Source organism: Bos grunniens, chromosome 29, assembly GCF_055505025.1.
Source record: "Bos grunniens cultivar Pamir isolate PY7600 chromosome 29, Bosgru_T2T1.0, whole genome shotgun sequence".
Taxonomy (NCBI): domain Eukaryota; kingdom Metazoa; phylum Chordata; class Mammalia; order Artiodactyla; family Bovidae; genus Bos; species Bos grunniens.
The window spans coordinates 21,795,910-21,814,723 of NC_141193.1; the positions used below are offsets into that span (position 1 = coordinate 21,795,910).

An 18,814-nucleotide genomic window follows, 5' to 3' on the forward strand; every position below is an offset into this window, starting at 1 on the left:
ATTCTTCAATCTTGGATTAAGAACACAAACTGAAGGTGTTGAAAGATGGAGTTTGAGGTCAACAGAACAACCAGAAAATCAGAGGGAAAAATCCAGTTTAAAAAAAAAGTTACATGTGAAAAATAGGAAAAAGTGATACTTACTCAAGGGAAGAAAATTGTCAATAGAAACAGACCCTGTTACAAATATGCTCAAGGACTCAATGAACAACACACTGTGGCTTCACGTGGGGAACTTCATCTTAGAAATAGAACCTGTAAAGATCAAATGGAAGTTCCAAAGCCGAAAAGCATAAATAACTGGAATGGAGAATTTACCGTTTGGGCTTAATATCAGATTGAAGACAATAGAAGAAAGAGTCAATAAACTAAAAGATCAATAGAGATTATCCAATCTGAAGAACAGGAAGAAAAAATTAGAGAAAACACATATTTTGGATGAAGACAGGAGACAAAAGTAGGGCAGAATTGAAGTGAATGTTTAGTACTAATAAATTCTGGCAATTAATTCTGCAAAGAAAAAAAAATTGAAAAATAAACAAAACTTGGATTTTGAATGTCTAGTTCTTATAGTGTGTCTTCCAAGAATGAAAGGGAACATCGCTGGTTTCAAAACTGTATTTTTGTTGGCTTTCATAAGGTCATTTCTCTCATGTGGCCGTAAGTTTCTCAGCTTTCTGCCCTTTTCCTCTTTTTCTGCTTCACTCCTTCCAGCATGAATGGCCTTTTCCTTCTGTGTGCTATATTCAGGAGCTAGTTTATTATGAAAGACAACTTCTAACAGTGGACGGAGGCAAAGGGTGCATGTGATGAGTCAGCATGTGCTGTTCCATTATTCACTGGTTTGCATTTTGATGCCTTCTCCTTTGTATTTCACTTTAATTTTTGAGATCTTGCTAATTCAAATCATAGTGAATCATTTAGTTAATTTTGAGCACCAGTCTTCCTTAAGAATCTGTGGATACAAAATACCAAATAATATTTCAAAGTAAGTGAATTTTAATTATTGACGCCTCTAGACACAATTCTGTCTGTTTTGGTTTACCCTTTGTAGGTGTTTCACCAAAACCAGCAGCACTTTCAGCAGCAGCCCCCTTCCTGTGGTCCCAGTGATAGCACCTTATCCTCAAGACGGTTTGGAAATGAAGCCCTTTGGTCATATGAAGATGCCTGTGTGTCTGGCTTCCACCGTCCCCGACTGTGTTCAGCCACCTGAGGAGGGCATCAAAGAGGATGAGACACCAACACCTGCTCAGCCGATTTGCTGTCAAGACAGTAGAGATGGGGCCAGTTCCGATTGTGTGGAAGATACAGCAGAGTTCCACAGAGGTACAGCAAGACATTGTAAATCTCAAGTTTCTAAATAGTCTTCAGTTAACTAAGAACTATATCAGGAGAGATGATGCTTTCAGAACGTTCTCTCTGTGATCCACTCATATTTCTTAGATTATTGCGTGGGGGTATTGGATATGTCAATAAAAGTTGACTCTGTAAAGGATTCTTTGAAATTCTGGGGTGTTTGGGGATGTTCTTTTGTTGGCGTTTTTTAATTTTTTGACCGCACTGCACGGCATGTAGGATCTTAGTTCCCCAGCCAGGGATCGAACCTGTAGTCCCAATACAGGGAATCTTAATCACTGAATTGCCAGGGAAGTCCCTGAAATTCTGTGATACACATGCTTCATCTCTGATTGTTCATTCTATTCTATTCTGGAAAATAAATCCAAATAGGCTTTGATTCAGTTTTGTACCTGAACAGTAGACTTGCTAGAAGGGTGCATTTCGTGATCCTAGGCTTCTTTTCTCGTCTGAGTTGATTCTGAAGTTGTAGTAGTTCTTGACCATGGTTACTTGGGGGCTTTAAAGGGGTTTGCTGTAACCCTTAGATGAATCATGTCACTGTCCATGAGAGCTAAACTTTATTTTAAACCTCTGCCTCCCTCAGATTCAAACATAAACATAACTGGGCTCTAATTTTGCTCATGGTTCTTTCTTTATTGCTGAAGGTAGTGTTTTTAGACTGCTTTGATAAAAATCAGCCTTTCTCATTTCATAGTGCTTCCAAACCTTTGTTTTTCAGGAGACAGCTGTGTGCCTTCAGAAGCTGAGAACAACATTTTAAGTTGGAATCCTCTTGTTTTGCCACCTGTCTCGAAGGACTGTACTGAAAAGACACTGTGGTGTCCTCCTGGCACTCCTGTAGACAGTCCTCCAGGGGTCCTTCAGCAACCCCAGGAAACCTGAGGATGCGGCAGTGCTCCGTCACGTTCCCACTGCAAGCCAGCAACTGCACGAAACAGCCCTGGGAGTGGACTGTGTGAAGGACATTAGTTCAATTCAGAGAAAGAGCGTTATTTATTTTTTGTTGGTAGTGATGTCATATGAATGTATCTTAAAATGTGTGCCCTTTTATGTTATTTATGCCTTAAAAGTTTCCCTCCCTCTTCCTTCCTCCCCCTCGTCAGTAAACAACCTCGTTTGGCACAGTTTCAATCACCTGAGACCGTGTTGTCCAAGAGCCTCAGCGACAGTAAGAGCCCCTCCTGCAAGGATCCTACCTGTTGGCTGATTCAGCTAAGAGGGAATTGCACAGGCCATTTGGGAGTTTTCAGATGGAAAGCTTGTCTTTCACTATTGCATTATCAGACTGTCTGAGAACATTGGAAATCAACCACAGTTGTAACACCTGATGTTTATAATAGATGTCTTGTAAATTTGATGAGTGCCTTCCACGGAAGTGAGGGTTGACCTATAGGCTGTCTGCATGTGGGCACAGGTTATGTCCAGTTTTCTAGGCAGTAATCACAGTGTTGTGGACATGACGGAGGTTAAGCTGGTCTGGTTGGGTTGTTGTAGAAGGCAGAAAGGGAGCCGGGACCAGAGAGAAAAAGAATGCCTTCAAACCCAGTATCATTTAAAATCACACTTATTTATAACATGGTTACCATGGGGCTCTTTTTGACTGTTTCTAAGAGAAAAATAAGACTTTCAAATGGTGACTAGAAGAGAAAGATCCATATTTTAAGAAGAAAGGGAAGGTTCCAGGTGGATCATCTTGGCGGAAGCTCTCCTGTTAGTATAGGAAGTATCGTGGTGCAACACCCCCGAAAAATCCGTATTTTCTAAGTTCCAGCTTGGGCAATACCTGAAAGATATGAGTGTCAGAAAAGAATCTGGAGGTTTGAAGTTTCCTGACATTTTTCCCGAATGTCGTCATTGTAACAGGCACCTATAGCTTTGATTGGCAGAGCTCGTAAATCACAGTTATTGCTGCCTCTGAGTGACAAGGACATTTGCAGCTGCCATTGAAAGGCTTTTCTTCTGCACGTCTGAAACAAAACAACACAGCACTCAGTGTATTTGATGGCTTGACTCGAGCTTTATGGATCACTGTCCTTTTTTGGACTGTGCATCCCTTTAGGGAAAAACAAAACAATTCTCTTTATGGAGAGTCAAGCGATTCTAGCATAAGTGAAAATATTTTTACAGTTTCCCAACAATTGCAGTAAAATAGAGTAGAATACTGTATTAATCGACTTCCTGTGTAAATGCATCCATATTCCCTTACATACGTCTATATATTTTAGAAATAGAACCGCTAGTGGAATGTGCCGTGTGAGCTGGGTCACTATGCAAGGATTACTTGGAGTAGAATGTAGTGGATACAGTTTCATAGTCAGGTACCACGGATGCTCCAGAGTCAAATTCTCCATTTCAGACATCCACACCTATAGTGTACTGGATTTATTCTTCATTGTTGCCTAGATGCACTTAGCTTTGGAGGGAGTTAGCTGCATCCTTTACTTCTGTGGCCAGCAAAGGACAAAGTCCTAGCACACGGAATATGAAAACATACCCTGTGTCTGCCAGTCAGGTTATAGTGCTACACTCACAAAGGGAGTTTCAGAAAACTGGGGGGTAAGTGTTTGTAAGCAGTCATTTTGATTCAGGAAACAGAGATGTATTAGCGTGAGCCTTAGGTCATAAACTGCTTTTAAAGATTGAGTTTGAATATGGGATTTGTCCACTAGGAAGAGAAAAATGACTTTAATTGTAGGGCAATCTCGTTGTGGACTGCTTTATTTATATTATTAGTAACGCTGTTTTAAGTGTTATCCCTTTAATTGTATTTTATTTATAAAAAATGCTTTTATATATTGAGATATATAAATATAAATATATATATATATATAATTGCCTTCATGTTTAGGAGTTATGAGTGCTCTCTAACTATGAGTTGTTCTGAACTTTTATGCTCTGCACATTTACCCAAAACAGTCCTACCTAATGTTACTTGCCAGGAAGTCAGAGGACAGGACAGCATGGGCGATGGCTCTAACATTTGTGAAGTTACTGTTATGTACCAGACTGCTGGTGCTTGCTACTACTATCTCAAATCTTCCTGTTAAGACACAGCTACTAAGTAGGTGATAAAGTCCCCAGATCACACGGGTGAGCCACAGAGCCTGAATCTGAACTTATCTGGAGCGGGAATCTGAGCTCCTGCTTTTCCAGACTGCTTTCCAAAACCATTGCGGTTCACTCTGCTGATGGAACCCGTTCTGTAAGCCCCCGGTCCTCCCCGCCGCAGAATTCCTCCAATCCTCTAGCTCCACAACTAGAGAGGCTGTCCCTGTGCCCCGCGGGCAGAGCTCTGAGCTTATTACCTGGTCTCCCCCGAGCCCTCCTTACTCCCCGTGACCCCCCTCCCTTCCTACCACCCCTTCCCCGGAAATTTGACCTTCTCTCAGCGTGATAGTGATCCTGTAATCCATCAGACCTCTTCACATCCCTTCTCCTCTTAGAACTCTGTGAGTCTTTGTTTTAGCATCAAACTCCCCCTTCTGCTATATCATTTCTCTAGCTCCTTTTCTCCCCCCTTCTTTTGGTTATGCACTGATCCTCTGATGATGGGCGCTGTACAGAATGTAAGTGAAATGGCAATGTTTTAAACCTTTTGAAGTGGTCTTTAAAAACAAAAGGCATTTCTTTCTGAGTTTTGTTTTTGTCAAAAGAGTCTGCGAAGACGGATACAGATTACTAAGCTGATCGTGACGCAAGTCTCATTCCAGCTACAGGACTGCCAAGAAGTCAGCCTTCTAACTGGATTTCACCTGTCTTGCTCTCTCCTAAAGCAGTGATTTTCAGATGCATGTTTTTGTATCATACTGAAAAGTATGTTTTATTTTCCTTAAAGTTGTAATATTATGTTTGAAATTGTATATATTTTAAATGATGTAGCTTTGACAGGTTTTATTTGGTCGATATGATTTTCTATTAAAAGAGAATGCTGCTTTCATGTAGAGTAGCTCATGAAGATGCAGTTCTCTGATGCTCCCTGTCTGTGTGAAGCTGCTTATAGCCTGTGGTGGAGATGGGTGCATGTCTTTGAAATATTTTGGACGTGTCCTTCCTTAAAAACCTCCTCTGCGCAACTTAGAGTCAAGTGAATTAATCCTTTCTGATCTGACTGCAGAGATCCAGGCCCTGAAGAAAAAGGATCCAGGACAAATACATTATGTGTGGCTGGGAAAATATCTGCAGCAAGGAGCTCTGTCAAAGCAGATACATCCCCTTAGGGGGCTTAGCATTTCTTCAGAAGGAAATGGGGGCAGAGGAGAGTGAGAAAGAGGGATCCCTTCTCAGACCTTGTCTATTTTTACCGTTAACCCCAGAAATTTAGTCTTAAGAAGCAGCTTAGCTTTACTGCCCTAAAAAAAAAGTGTCTGGGGTGGGACTTCCCTGGTGTCCAGTGGTTAAGACTCCACGCTCCGGGGGCCCAGGTTCAATCCCTGGTCAGGGAACTAGATCCTGTGTGCCACAGCTAAGGTCTGGCACTTCCCACGTGGCTTTTCTGGTGGCTCAGAGAGTAAAGAACCTGCCTGCCAATGCAGGAGACACGGGTTCGATCCCTGGGTCAGGAAGAGCCCCTGGAGAAGGAAATGGCAACCCACTCCAGTATTTTTGCTTGGGAAATCCCATGGACAGAGAAGCCTGGGGGGCTACAGTCTATGGGGTCGCAAAGAGTCAGACACAACTTAGCAACTAAACAACAAGATCCAGCACAGCCAAAAACAAAAACACCCAGTGTCTGGGCTGCTTCGACCAGAAAGCCACCAGGGACTTTTGCCTGTCACGGCGTGTTCCAGAGATTTAAACGGGCCTTCCTTGACCCTCAGCCCCAGTCCTGAGAGCTCTGAGGGAACCCGAAAGCCCTCTTCTCGTAGAGACTGAGTCCGTGAGAAACAGGAGCGCGCCGTTTCTGTCAGCGCTCCGTTTCCTCTCAGGCGCCACTCTCCCGATTCCTGGCAGGACCATCCCTTGGCCGCCTGGCTGTTTGTTCTCCTCTGCGTCCCCCGCGGAGGCAGTGGAACAAGCACGCATTTGTGCTTCACCCAGATGTCAGACACACACGCTCGGAGCCAGTGAGTCATGCCGGCGGCTGACAGAGTGTGACTTTGGCCAGCCCCGGGCCCCTGGCAGCCAGCTCCCCCAGCCTGGTGGCAGGAACCCCTGTCCCGTCTTGTTGGCACCGATTCTCGACTCCAGCGACTGTGAGCCCTTTGGCCACGGCAGGCTCTGTGCTGTGCCTGCACAAGAGGTGAAAGGGAGACAAGGGCTCTGGGCACCTGGCCCTCTACCAGCCCTGGTGCAGCTTGTGTTTGAGGGGGAAGGAGCTGGAGATTGGGAAAGAGCCAGAAGATCACATCTCTACGGCCCTACCATCCTGAAGGCGCCGAATTTTATCTGCTCTCGCAAGCTAAGCAGGGTCGGGCCTGGTTAGTACTTAGATGGGAGAAGAGCACATTTCTTGCTACCGTTGCATGAAGGGCACACACACACCTGCCTATCTCATTTCCCATCTCCTAGCTTCCTCCCAGTAGGGAAACCTGGGTCCCAACTGAAGCTGGTCAGCTTCTCCCCGTGGGAACTGCAAGTGGACTAACCCTCCACCAGTGAGAGCATCATGTATGATTTATTGAGAGATTGTTCAGTGCGTGAACTCAGGCTGGAGGCGGGAAGCTAGGTCATATGGGTCCAGACACCATTCCCAGCACCGTGGTTCTCACTTGCCCTCGGACAGCCAGCGATCTTCTCCGCAGTCATGTGTCTTCCTGGTTTTTCCACCTCCGTCTGCCATGAGCTGGGCCAGGACTGGTTTCGTAACCAAGTCATTAGAGGCCCTGCAGCTGAGCCTTCCGCTGGTTGTAAGAAGATGCTTATCCAACGGGAAGGGGTAGTTAGGGTCTTAGCTACCTTGTCTTTAAGATTCAATGTGACGAGGGGATGTTCCCATCCCCCCACCATCTCCCCTAAGCCTGTCGGCACCTTCCGCTTGGGGCCTCATGGTGTGGCCGTCACTGTGATGGTGACATTTACCGGGGGCTCCGTGGATTCTTGTGCAGGATCTGAACCTGGGGTGGTGGGGGATGGTTCGGTGCCTACAGAGAATGGACACAAGCAAAGGAAAGAGAGATGCCTGGGGGTGTCCCAGGTTGCTCCCAGAGGACAAGGGAGACTGATTACCATGGGTGACTCATGACTATTCTCCCCAGTTTGGGGGTAAAATTGGGCTTACCTGGCGTTGCCTCGGGGCCACCCCTTGAGCCCTGATCTTGGTGACTTTGCTCCCTGAGGGTGAAGTAGGAGAGTAAAGTTATACTTTCCCAGCCTTCCTGTCCAGTTAGAAGAAAATCCTGACCTCCAGAGTGATTGGGCTTCCACACGCACCTGGGGACGAGCAAGCGCCCAAGGCCTGAAGGAAGAAAAGGAAGAGGTGCATTTCTTGAGCAACCAGCCTAGGTCCCGGAAGAATAACCCTCCTCTCCCCAGGCTCAGGAACCTGGAAGGGGGTGCCCTAGATGCCCCAAGGTTCAGGGTTGGAGCCCTGATGGACTTCTAGCTTTGGGAAGAGGGCACAACTAAGGAAGAGCCTAGATTCTGCCCAGGGGAGTCTATGTATTGTGTGCTAAATTGCTCAGTTGTGTCCAACTCTTTGCAACCCTGTGGACCATAGCCCACCAGGCTCCTGTGTCCATGAGATTCTCCAGGCGAGAATACTGGAGTGGGTTGCCATTTCCTCCTCCAGGGGATCTTCCCCACCCAGGGATCAAACCCGAGTTTCTAGCATCTCCTGCACTGGCAAGTGGGTTCTTTACCATCCGACCCACCAGGGAAGCCTATCTAATATGGGGCTGCCTCTTGGGGTCAACAGCCCAGTCCTTGAGCCTCCCACTCACAGGGGAAGGTGTCCGGGTGCCGGGCAGCATACTGGAACACCAGCAGGGAGGCCACTGTCGCCACCACCATTCCTGTGCCTGCCGCACCCAGCACTGCCGCATAGGCACTGAAGGGAGGGTCCACTAGGAGAGGGTGTACAGGGTAGGTTTAGAGCCACTGCTGAGCTCGGCAACAGTGGCTCTGGGGCATAATGCAGGCCGTGCCCTGCTCCTCCGGTTGGCCCTCCACCTGGGGGTTGGGGGCTGTGATCAAGAGCAAGCCTTGACCTAGAGAATCGGGAGACCAGGTGTCTCCCCGGGAGAGGGTGCTCAGCCTGCCTGGGCTCCTGGGGTGTTGAGTCCCCAGCCAAGCCCCCTCTATCTGGCAGAGCAGGCAGTAGTCTGGTTATCTCGGCAGCCTGGGGCGGGAGGGAAGGAATACCCAGGGTGGAGAATGAACAGCAGGAAGCCAAGAGCCCACCTGTGCCCCGGGAGGTGAGACTGAGGCGCAGAGCTGGGCCCTCACCCTAATTTAACTACCAGCAACTACACCTCCCGTTCACTATTTCTTCTGATCTGAACTGGACTATGGTTCCCGCTGCTAGGCCCAGGCCTCCAGAGACTCTGAGAGGGACGGAAAGACAGCAGTGGGGTTACTTGAGATGGGGAGGGCGGAGGGGAGGGCGGAGGGGAGGACAGAGACTGGGGGTGGAGGGGCTCAGGAGGAAACAACAAAGGAACGCATGCCCTGCGGAGAAGAAAATGACTCGGGGTGGGTTCAGTGGAGAAAAGCAAGTCTCTCCACGACGCAAGCCCAGGCACCTGGTGTCTTCACCTCAGAGGGATGGCCAGCCGTACGATGATTCAGAGCCAGGACGCGGAAGGCGTAGAGGACCCCCGGGTCCAAGCCCCCCAGCCGCCGGCCCCTGCTCTCCGGCTCGATGTCACCAGCCACGGTCTCCCAAGCCCCTGCCCCGAGGCCTGGGACGCCGGCCCTTCGCTGCACCAGGAAGCCCGTCAGATTGCCGGGGCCTCGGACGGTCCACTGCAGCTGCACCTCGCTCCGGCGTCTCCCGTAGGTCAGGCGGCTGATGGTGACGTTGGGGGGAGCAGGGTATCCTGGGGTGAAGGCGGGGACACATACAGGCATGTGTGTGCATGCATGTGTGTGCTCCAGGGCTTATTAGGGTTTCGTTGAGATACAGCTGGTGGTGTGGGGATGCGGAGACGGGGGTTGTAGCCTCGACCACTTCTGTGTAGTTTTGGTCTGTGTTACCCTAGACTTACACACTGGCCTCAGTTTCCTCCTCTGTAAATGGAGGTGTGTGTTAATCGCTCAGTTGTGTCCGACTCCGTGGCTCCATGGTCTGTCCATGGGATTCTCCAGGCAAGAATACTGGAGTGGGTTGCCATTCCCTTCTCCAGGGGAATCTTCCCAACCCAGGGATCAAACCCAGGTCTCCTGCTTTGCAGGCAGATTCTTTACCGTCTGAGCCACCAGGGAAGCCCCTTATAAATGGAGGAAAAGGAAGTTATTCTGACTACATGGAGTTCTGTTTGCCTGAACTCGAGGGCATCCGATTCACGTTCACGTGGGGTTTGTGTTTTTTGAGGGTCCATCTGTGCCTGAGAAAGATAAGGCATCCAAGGTTTGAAGCAGAGAATCCGTGTGCCTTTCCACCTAAAGAGCAGTGGCTGGAGGTTCCCCATTCCCTCTGCGCACACACGCACATGTGCACACGACCCCTCACTCACTCAGGACCTCCAGCAGGACGCTCCGACTGCTGTTGCCCAAGGCATTTTGGGCCACGCACTGGTAGGTGCCCCCGTGGCGGACTGGGTCGGCACCTTGGACATTCAGGCGCAGCTGGGTCCCCTCAGGGTGCAGAGTGAATCCCAAAGTGCCTGGCTCCACCTGCCGTCGCTGAGGTCCCAGCCAGAGGAGCTGGGCAGGTGGCATGCCCCCCAGGAGGGTACATCCCAGCCAGGCCTCTTCCCCCTCCAGCACTGACACCCGGGGCTCAGCCACTGCCAGTTGAGGGGCTTCTGTAGGGACAGAGAGGATAAGGTGAGAAGGTGCCCGCTGTGCTGGTGGGGATGCTCAGAGGGGAGGCGCTGGCCAGTGGTGGAGGGAGTGGGGAGGGGAGAAAGCAGACGGGAGGGCTGTAGAGTTGACAGTGAAGCCTGCCTTGGCCCCGTCTGCCCCCTCTTTCAGTCTCTCATTTTATGCCGAATTCCCAGTACCACCTGCTCCAAGTTTTACTGACAGTAGTTGTGTTTCATGATGCTTCTCTCCGTCCCGACCCCAGAGCAGCTCCTGCAGGTGGGCCCCCGCCCTACTTAACCTCTGCATTAACCCCCTCCTCCCAGCACCTGGCCCAGGGCCTCCTATCCCCACCCCCCAAAGGCCCACAGCTCCTCCACCCCAGGCACAGGGCCGGGCCCATAGCAGGTGCTGTTTTTATGGACTAACTCCTAAAGACCCAGGGTTTCAGACGCAGGGTTTCAGGTGTGCATGAATCTCCTGTGATGGAATTTCCAGTCCTGAGGCTGAGTAATAAGGGAAAGAAATATGTTGAGTGGTAGACCTCCCTGAAAACCATGCTAGTCACTCGGCCTCTGCAGACCAAGACGTGAAACATTTTGTGACAAGTGTTCTGGGTGACGGCTATGCCGTTCGCTTTTCTCAAATTTTTACTTCATGTTTAATTCTTTGTTCATGAGTTGGCGATAAGCAGGACTGGCGTGGCCTGATGAAGACAGAGAAAGAAATCAGACCAAAAACAGAGGGAGTAGGAGAAGCAGGGGAGGACTTCTGGTGCCTGATTCGTTAATGCAAATCAAGAAGACACTTAGGCACCTTGTGCAAATTGATGAAAACCAGGGCGACAGCATCCCTCCAAGTCTAGACCTTGCGTTCCAATAACAGCCCCCCTCCCCCACTCCCCGGCCACACGTGACAATTTAGCAGTTGAAATGTGGCCAGTCCACATTGAGACGTTCTGCCACTGGAAACACACACATTAGATTTTGAAGGCAGTATGAAAAGAAAGAAGAATGTAAATGTCACTGATAATTTTATTATTACACGTTGGAATTAGTATATCAGCGTGTTGGGTTGTGTTAGTCGCTCAGTCGTGCCAACTCTTTGGGACCCGATGGACTGTAGCCTGCCAGGCTCCCCTGTCCATGGGATTCTCCAGGCAAGAACACTGGAGTGGGTTTCCATTCCCTTCTCCAGGGGATCTTTCTGACCCAGGCATCAAACCCAGGTCTCCCACATTGCAGGCAGATTCTTTACCGTCTGAGCCACCAGGGAAGCCCAGTGTGTTGGGTATATCAAGCTAAATAAAATGTTTCACTGTTTCTTTTTACTTTTTTAAAACATGGTTACTAGAAAATGTTAAATTCTATCTATGGCTCACATTATATTTTTATTGGACAACACAGGCCTAGACCAAGCCCCCTGATTTTATGCATCAAAAAACTTGAGGCCCTGGGAGGGGAGGTGACACAGGGTCTTGACTTACTCTGCATTTCTCCTCAGCCGCCAACCCCCAGAGCCCCTCACCCTAATTCCAGGGAGCCACTCTTCCCATCCCGCCCCAGAACCAAGCCTCTAGCTCTGACTCACCGAGCCGTAGCCGGCAGAGGGGGTCAGGGGCCCTGAGTGGGTGAGTGCCCCGGCACGTGAACTCTCTGCCAGCCAGGTCTTCCTGGGCCTGCAGGAGGTAGACGGCCGGGGAGGAGCTGCTGCTGCCCAGAGGCTGCTCCTGCTCATCAAGCCAGCTCAGCACAGCAGGGGGCTCGCCTCCGGGCCACTCACAGCTCAGCATGATGAACTGGTCTCTGATTGTGGCCAAGGTCCAGCAAGTGGGGCTCCAGAGCGGTTCCCCTGGGTAGGGAATCATGGCTCAGCACGGCGCTACAGGAGGAGAAAGGGCTGGAAGGCCTACCCATCCCTTCACTCTTCATTAATTGCTTCACTCACTCATGCCTCTGAGTACACAGTCACTCACTCACTCATTCATTCATTCATTCATTTGACGTTTATTGAGGGCTGACCATGTGCCTGGGAAACAGTGGGAACAGAGTGCGATATAATCTGATGTGTGCTAGAGCATAGGTAGAAAGACAGAGTCTCTGGGTCTTCAGGGAAGAGGACTGAAGACAGGACGACATATGAACTTGGCCTTGGTAGATGGGAAGGAGTTCCCAACGTAGAAAGAAAACTAAAGGCAAGTCTCAAGGCCAACATGCGATAATTGTTCACTGTTCAGTCACTAAGTCGTGCCCAACTCTTTAAGATCCTGTGGATAATGCAAGCGTGCGAGAATAGACCAGTAAAAATAAGGTCCTCCCTGGGGGCTGGGAGATGGTAACAAGGGTGTCACGGGGCTCTAAGCCAGACTTAAGCCACCGTGTGGGTGGAGACCGGGGCTGGAGAGGAGAGAAAAGCTGGAGGTGGGGACTGAGCCGTGCTGCCACCTCCCCATTAAGCAGCAGGTCTGGGAGACTGTGGTCTGCAGCCCCTTCTCCGATCGCATGGCCCCAGTGGTCTGGGCCCCGGCCCCCTGCCCACTCCTCTGCCTGCACTGGCATGCCCTGCCATCTACCATCTCCACTCACACAGTGTGATCCTGCAGAGCATGGGCAGAGCCAGAGCTGGGTGCCTGCCGGTGCAGGTGAAGGCGCTGCCGTTGGCAAGATGCGTGGCTGCATAACTCCAGGTGACGTTGCTGAGCGCAGTGGGGCCAGCTCCCTGGGGTCCGGCCCACTGCAGCTGGGCAGCTGGAAGCCCCCCAGGCCAGGTGCAGAGCAAAGCCAGTGCCCCAGGGGCAGGGAGAACAGCACAGGAGGGCTGTGCCTTGGGGGGATCTGGGTGGAGAAGCGTGTGAGGGCAGGGCTGGAGCAGTGCACCGCAACCCCCCCTCCACCCTCCCCCGACCTGGGAGCCTGGAGGCCTGAGGTGTCAAGGGTGGAGGAAGTAGGGAGAAGTTGGTGAGCCGGGAAAGAGTGATCTGTGTGAGGGGCTGATAGGGAAAGGCATAGTTCTCAGGCCAAGGGCAGAGGCTGGGAGAGGGGTGGGTATTCAGAGTCCATGAGGAATCCCAGAGCCCCCTAGGCCCCCACCTGGGAAGTCTCCCTTTCTCTGCTTTGCGCCCTTCTCTTTACCCTCTCTGTGCCTCAGTTCAGTCCCCAGGGTGAAAGAACAATTCCCTGGGGAGGGGTCTACATATGGTCATCCCGTCTTCCCGCCCCTTCCCACTTTGGAGGGCTTTTATAGACCCGCTCTGACCACCTAGCAACTCCATCTGGTTTCCCAAGTGTTCCCTCCCAATCCACATCCACACCAGGGCCCCTGGACTCTGCTAGAGCACAGGTCCGGGGGACTCCTGTTGCAAGGGGCCCCTCCCCACACACTCACAGTAGATGGTGAGCTGGACGCTGGTCTGCGTGTGGGTGTCCAGGCGGCTGTTGCGGGCCAGGCAGGTGTACAGACCTGTGTGGGCACGGCTGGCACTGGCGATGACGTAGGTGGGCCCGGCATGCACCTGAGTGTGGTCATGGAGCCACACGTAGAGGCTGGGGGGGTTGGATGCAGCCAGGCAGCTCAGGGTCACCTCTTCCCTCTCACTGGCCCCAAATCCCTCCTCAGTGAAGCCCAGTGGCTCCACGGTGATCACAGGATTGTCTGGACCATCTGGAGGGCAAGGAAGGCTTGTCATACCTCCCAGTCACTTACCATACCTTCAGTCACTCGTATAGTCGTTGCTGAGTTCACTCCCTACCCAGTGGGTATCTATGATGTACCAGCTGTGTCGACTACTGTGCTAGGCCCCCAGGAACTCAAGCAGCAGGGGCCTTCACAGTCCAGTGTAGGTGACCAGGGTTGGTGGAGGTGAGCACCTTGGGCTGGGGGAGCCCCTGAGGGACTGGTGGTTGAACTGGGGTCGGGGGATGGGCAAGACCCAGCTGGGCAGAAAAGAGGCAGGATGCCCAGTCCTTCCCATCTGCCTGGGATTGAGGGGTTTCTTGGAACTGGGGCAGTTGATCCTTTTAGACTGGAAAGGGATAAAAACTGGGTGAGAAGATGCCCTGAGCATAACCCTAGCAGCCAGCTCTCCTCACTGCCCCTGTCTCCTGGGTCCTCTCTCTCCCTGATTCCCAGAAATGACTGAATTCTCTGCTGGTTTCATTCTGCTCCTAATTCCTTCCCAAGAACTTCTCACCTGTCTCCCCCATGCTCCTCTGCTGACAATTTCCACAGGCCACATCATTAGTGGACATCCTTAGGCAGAGTCCTAGCTCCTTAAATGTGCTAGACCAGCGCTATCCATGTGTTAAATTTTCCAAATCTTAGAAAGGAAAAATAACCAAACCCAACCAAGTGAAAAAAAACACCAATTTTAATAATATTTTGTTGAACCACATACATGCAGAATATTATAGTTTCAATGCACAATCAACATAAAAAATATTGGGACTTCCCTGGCCATCCAGTGGTTAAGACTCTGTGCGTGCACTGCAGGGGGCATGGGTTTGATCCCCAGTTGGGGAACTAAGATCCTGCATGTCATGTGGCATGGACAAAATTTTTAAAAACTAAATCAATAAATAATGTACACTTATTCAAAAGTCATTTTTAAAAAGTATTGATGAATATATATATATGTATGTATGTATATATAAGTATATATATAGATATGTGTGTATGTTAGTCACTCAGTCATGTCTGACTCTTTGCAATCCTATGGATTGTAGCCTGCAAGGCTCCTCTCTCCATGGGATTTCTCAGGCAAGAGTACTGGAGTGGGTTGCCATTCCCTTCTCCAGGGGATCTTCCTGACCCAGGGATCAAACCCAGGTCTCCTGCATTGCAGGCAGATTTTTTACTGTCTGAGCCACTGGGGAAGCCCATATATATGCACAGATATACATACTTATTTTTAGATTAAATCTTCAAAGTCTAGTGTGCACTTTACACTCAGAGCACATCTCAGGTTCAGCCACATCCCAAGAAATCACAGTCACACAGTGGCTACCCTATTGGACAGTATAGCACTAGACTATCCTAGTCTTCATCTTTCACACAAACCCCTGATTTCATTTTTAAATTCAAAAAAATCTTTTGAAAAAAATTTTTAGAAGTTAAGTTGCTACATGTGTTCTCTTTACTGAAATAACTATTTTTGTCCTCGATCCACTTTTGTACAGATTGCTGCTTCTTTCCTCACTTGTTTTGGAGATCTTTCTAATCCTTTGTTTGCTGTGTGTGCTTCCAAGACAAGTTTCTGACTTCTAATTGCAACCTCTCAGCCTCAGACTTAGGATCAAATTGCCACCCTCTCTTTTCACTGAAACTCCCTCCCTGTTTCTTCAGGGTCCAATTGGTCAAAAGCAGAATTTCTGAGCCCCCCCTGAAGTTAGGGTAAACTGACCTTGAATGTATGCACATTTTCCTGGGAACAGGGTCCTCGACCTTGACAAGGTGAACATGCCCTGTACTAGAGCCGTCTTTGACCCCAGTGGGTACAAAGCCCTGACTCCCGCCTGCTGGAGCCTCTTGGAGGGCTAGGGTACTCCTGGGGGGTCCCGAGATGTGTCAGGAGGCCAAGCCCAGGTGGGTAGGTGGGTGCCAGCCCTGACCCCTTCCCCTCGGCCACTGTGACTCACAGATGACGTCCAGGAAGGCTCCATCACTGCTCAGCTGGCTGACGGCGTTGTGGGCAGTGCATGTGTACCAGCCCAGGTGGGTCCGGTTGACGGGGTCCAGCTGGATCAGACGCTTTGTGACCCCCATGAGAGCCTCTGCAGGGCCTCGGGGTGCCTGATGCTGCCAGACAAAGGTCACGGGCTCCGTGCCCTCCCGCACTATACACGTGGCCACCAAGGAGGCCCCCTCCACTGGGGACGGGTCACTCAGCCACACCTGAGGCTTCGATACAGGCACTGGCCAGAGGAAGGAGAGGCCCTGTGTTTGTTATCGCAGACCCAGGCCATGCCCAGCGGCCCAGCACTTGCTGGCAGGCCCCCGAGCGTCCCTTCGCATGATCCCAGGTGTCCCTGCTCCCAGGAGGAGGGCCCCATAGAACCCGAGCCCAGCAGAACATAACGGGCGGCACATGCAAATAGACTCCAAGCAGCACGCACAGCAGCTCAAGCCCGCCGGGGTGCCCGGCCAGGCCCCTCACCCAGCACGGCCAGAGCGAGGGAAGAGTAGGTGGCGTGGAGCTGGCCGCTGGCCGCATGCAGGGCCTGGCACAGGAAGTGGCCGCGGGCCCCCTCCTGCAGCTCCCACAGCACCAGGCTGCTGTTTCGCAGACTCACGGCCCCCAGAGCTGAGGCGCTGGCCTCCACCTTGAACTCCCCTCCACTGGCGACGGCCACAGGCTGGGGAATCAGCGAGCCCAGGGGAGTGAAGCTCCAGAAGACCACCAGGGGGGCAGACTGGGTGCCACAGTCCAGCTCCACTGAGCCGCCTCGCACTCCTTGGATGGAGGAGGTCTCCCTGGGGGCTCCTTTGGTCGGATGGAGCTGCCCTGGAGACAGAGAGGCAACGCAGACTGTCCGGGCTGGTCTGAGGTCTCCTGCTCCAGTTCCTCGCCCAGAATCTCTGTTATCTGCAGGTCTGCAGGGCGGGCCGGCTGGGCAGGGTTTGATAAGGCAGCATAAGCCTTATCAAAGTCCAGAAGGGACTTGGAAGACAAGAGATGGTTTCTGAGGGGCCCACAGAGCTTCCTGTCTGGCTGTGCTATACAAGTGGGTGGGTTAGGGGATTTCTTGAAATCGGGGAATGTGGGAGCAGAGGTTCCCATTAGGCCTTTCAGAAAGCTTGATAAAATGTAGATTCCTGGGCCTTATCTCGGAAGACTGAGTCAGAATCCCCGAATGGGGAGAGGGGTGTCAGGGCCCAGGAATCTGTATATTAACAACCATCCAGAAGTCAATCTGATGACCAGCCAGACAACGACCCCCGAGGCTCAGGAGGTATATGTGACCACTGGTAACTCAGGCTCTGGAGATATCTGCGTAAAGACTCCAGGGGATTCCAGACCCACTGCAGCAAAGGGAAGATGATCCCAGCCTGCCGTCAGCCCACCCAGCACCCATTCATTCATCAGCTGTTAATCTGGAGCGCCTGCACGGGGCCAGGCATGGGCTACCGTGACAAATGAGCCCTCCATCTCTGCCCTCATGGAGCTTCCGGTCCACCAGGCAGTAGACAGCAGTGATGGGGCAGATCCAGCAGGCACCCTCACGCCTGCCTGGGCCCCTGTCCTTCTGTCGCTTGTGGTCAGCATGCTGCAGGGAGCCTCAGCAAACTAGGAAAGATAAGTGCCTCGGAGGACGACCGAGCCCCAGGGCTCCCGCACACAAGCTTCTGCTGACTGAGTGCCCCCCGTACCGTGCCTGCCCTGAACTCTTCCCCTGCTGATCACCTACTGATCCTCACCATAACAACCACGGCATACCCTCCCCAGACTCGGAAACATGAAATCACTTCGTCTAAAACCACACGGTACATGGCGGAGCTGGGGTTGGAGCCCTGCCTAATCCCTGACCTCAGATTCTCCCCATTGCTGTCAGCTTCCCCAGAGAGAGAAGAGGAGGAGACGGGCATGGAGTTGGAGGGACGGGATCAGAGTCAAGATTCTGATGTTCAGCTGGTCAAGAAGAAAGGCATTTAATCCAGAAACCGGTGCTTTCCAACCCCGTGGACCTTACTTTGGACGCTATGAGCATCTCCCACCTGGACTATTGCAAACACCTCCCCACTGCCTCCAGCTCCCTGAAATCTGTCAGCTTTGGAAGGAACGTCCTGAAACCCAGGTCTGACCGTGTCACGCTAAGCTAACACCCCGACAGTGGCCCTCGGCACAAGCTGTTACGGCTTTTCAAAGTTCAGAAGAGCAGAGCACTCTCGGTGCTCGGGCCTGCCTCCCCGCCCTGGCACGAGAGGTCACTCAGCGCACACTGGCTGATGTCTGGCAGGTGGATGAAGTTAATGGACTTCACTGAACGGCTACACAAGGGCAAAAAGAGGATCAGGAGGACGAAAGGGAAAGAAATAATGGGATGTGAGTAGGGGTGGGCTCCTGTGGAGGGCGGACTGAGCATCACTCACCCGAGGCCCCTGGATGCAGAAGACAGAGAGGTGCCAGCAGCAGGAGGCCGAGTGGGCTGAGCAGGGCCCCCTGACCCACCATGGCCCCATCTCCCTGCGTGGCCGCCCTGCCGAGGTTCCTGCCCGCCTCTCAGGCTCCCTCTCTCCAGAGCAAAGCCCAGCCCTGGAAGGTTGGGGGGCAGTCTGGCTCAGGTTGCCAACCGGGGCACCTCCTGACACACCCACCCCGGATCTCCCGTTACCCTCACCATCCTGATTACAGGTGAATTATTTACCAGATGATTCACTCCATCCATAATGCAGAGTTGGGGAGGGCGAGACCGGGCCGGGGAGGACCCGCAGTCCCTGAAACTTGATTTCAGTAATATGAAATCAGAGAGTGTGAGCATGGATGTGGCAAAGGCCCCAACTTCGCCAGGTCCAACCACCCGTCCAGTGCGGGACCCCTGCGTGCAGCCCTCCAGACC

At 51.5% G+C, this 18,814-nt stretch overlaps 2 protein-coding genes across 7 annotated transcripts in view; one reads left to right on the top strand and one right to left on the bottom strand.

The window, feature by feature from the left end:
• The window catches only part of CDON (cell adhesion associated, oncogene regulated), a 99,440-nt gene extending 94,124 nt beyond the window's left edge, over nt 1–5,316 (top strand). For all 6 annotated transcript variants that reach the window (XM_086385468.1, XM_086385464.1, XM_086385467.1 and 3 more), the window contains 2 exons: nt 1,054–1,328; nt 2,080–5,316. In XM_086385468.1, the coding sequence (XP_086241594.1) occupies nt 1,054–1,328; nt 2,080–2,243 (439 nt within the window). In that variant the 3' untranslated portion in view covers nt 2,244–5,316. The remainder of the gene's footprint in view (nt 1–1,053; nt 1,329–2,079) is intronic.
• Nucleotides 5,317–7,310: 1,994 nt separating this feature from the next.
• Nucleotides 7,311–18,429, bottom strand: VSIG10L2 (V-set and immunoglobulin domain containing 10 like 2). The gene is made up of 12 exons (XM_086385471.1): nt 18,348–18,429; nt 16,414–16,761; nt 15,896–16,171; nt 13,647–13,922; nt 12,848–13,096; nt 11,853–12,113; nt 9,974–10,264; nt 9,041–9,337; nt 8,240–8,362; nt 7,731–7,755; nt 7,579–7,631; nt 7,311–7,441 (listed from the first exon to the last, which is right to left on the bottom strand). The coding sequence occupies exons 1-12, from the start codon at nt 18,427–18,429 to the stop codon at nt 7,344–7,346; spliced, it is 2,379 nt and encodes a 792-aa protein (XP_086241597.1). The 3' UTR covers nt 7,311–7,343.
• Between the last annotated feature and the right edge of the window lie 385 nt (nt 18,430–18,814).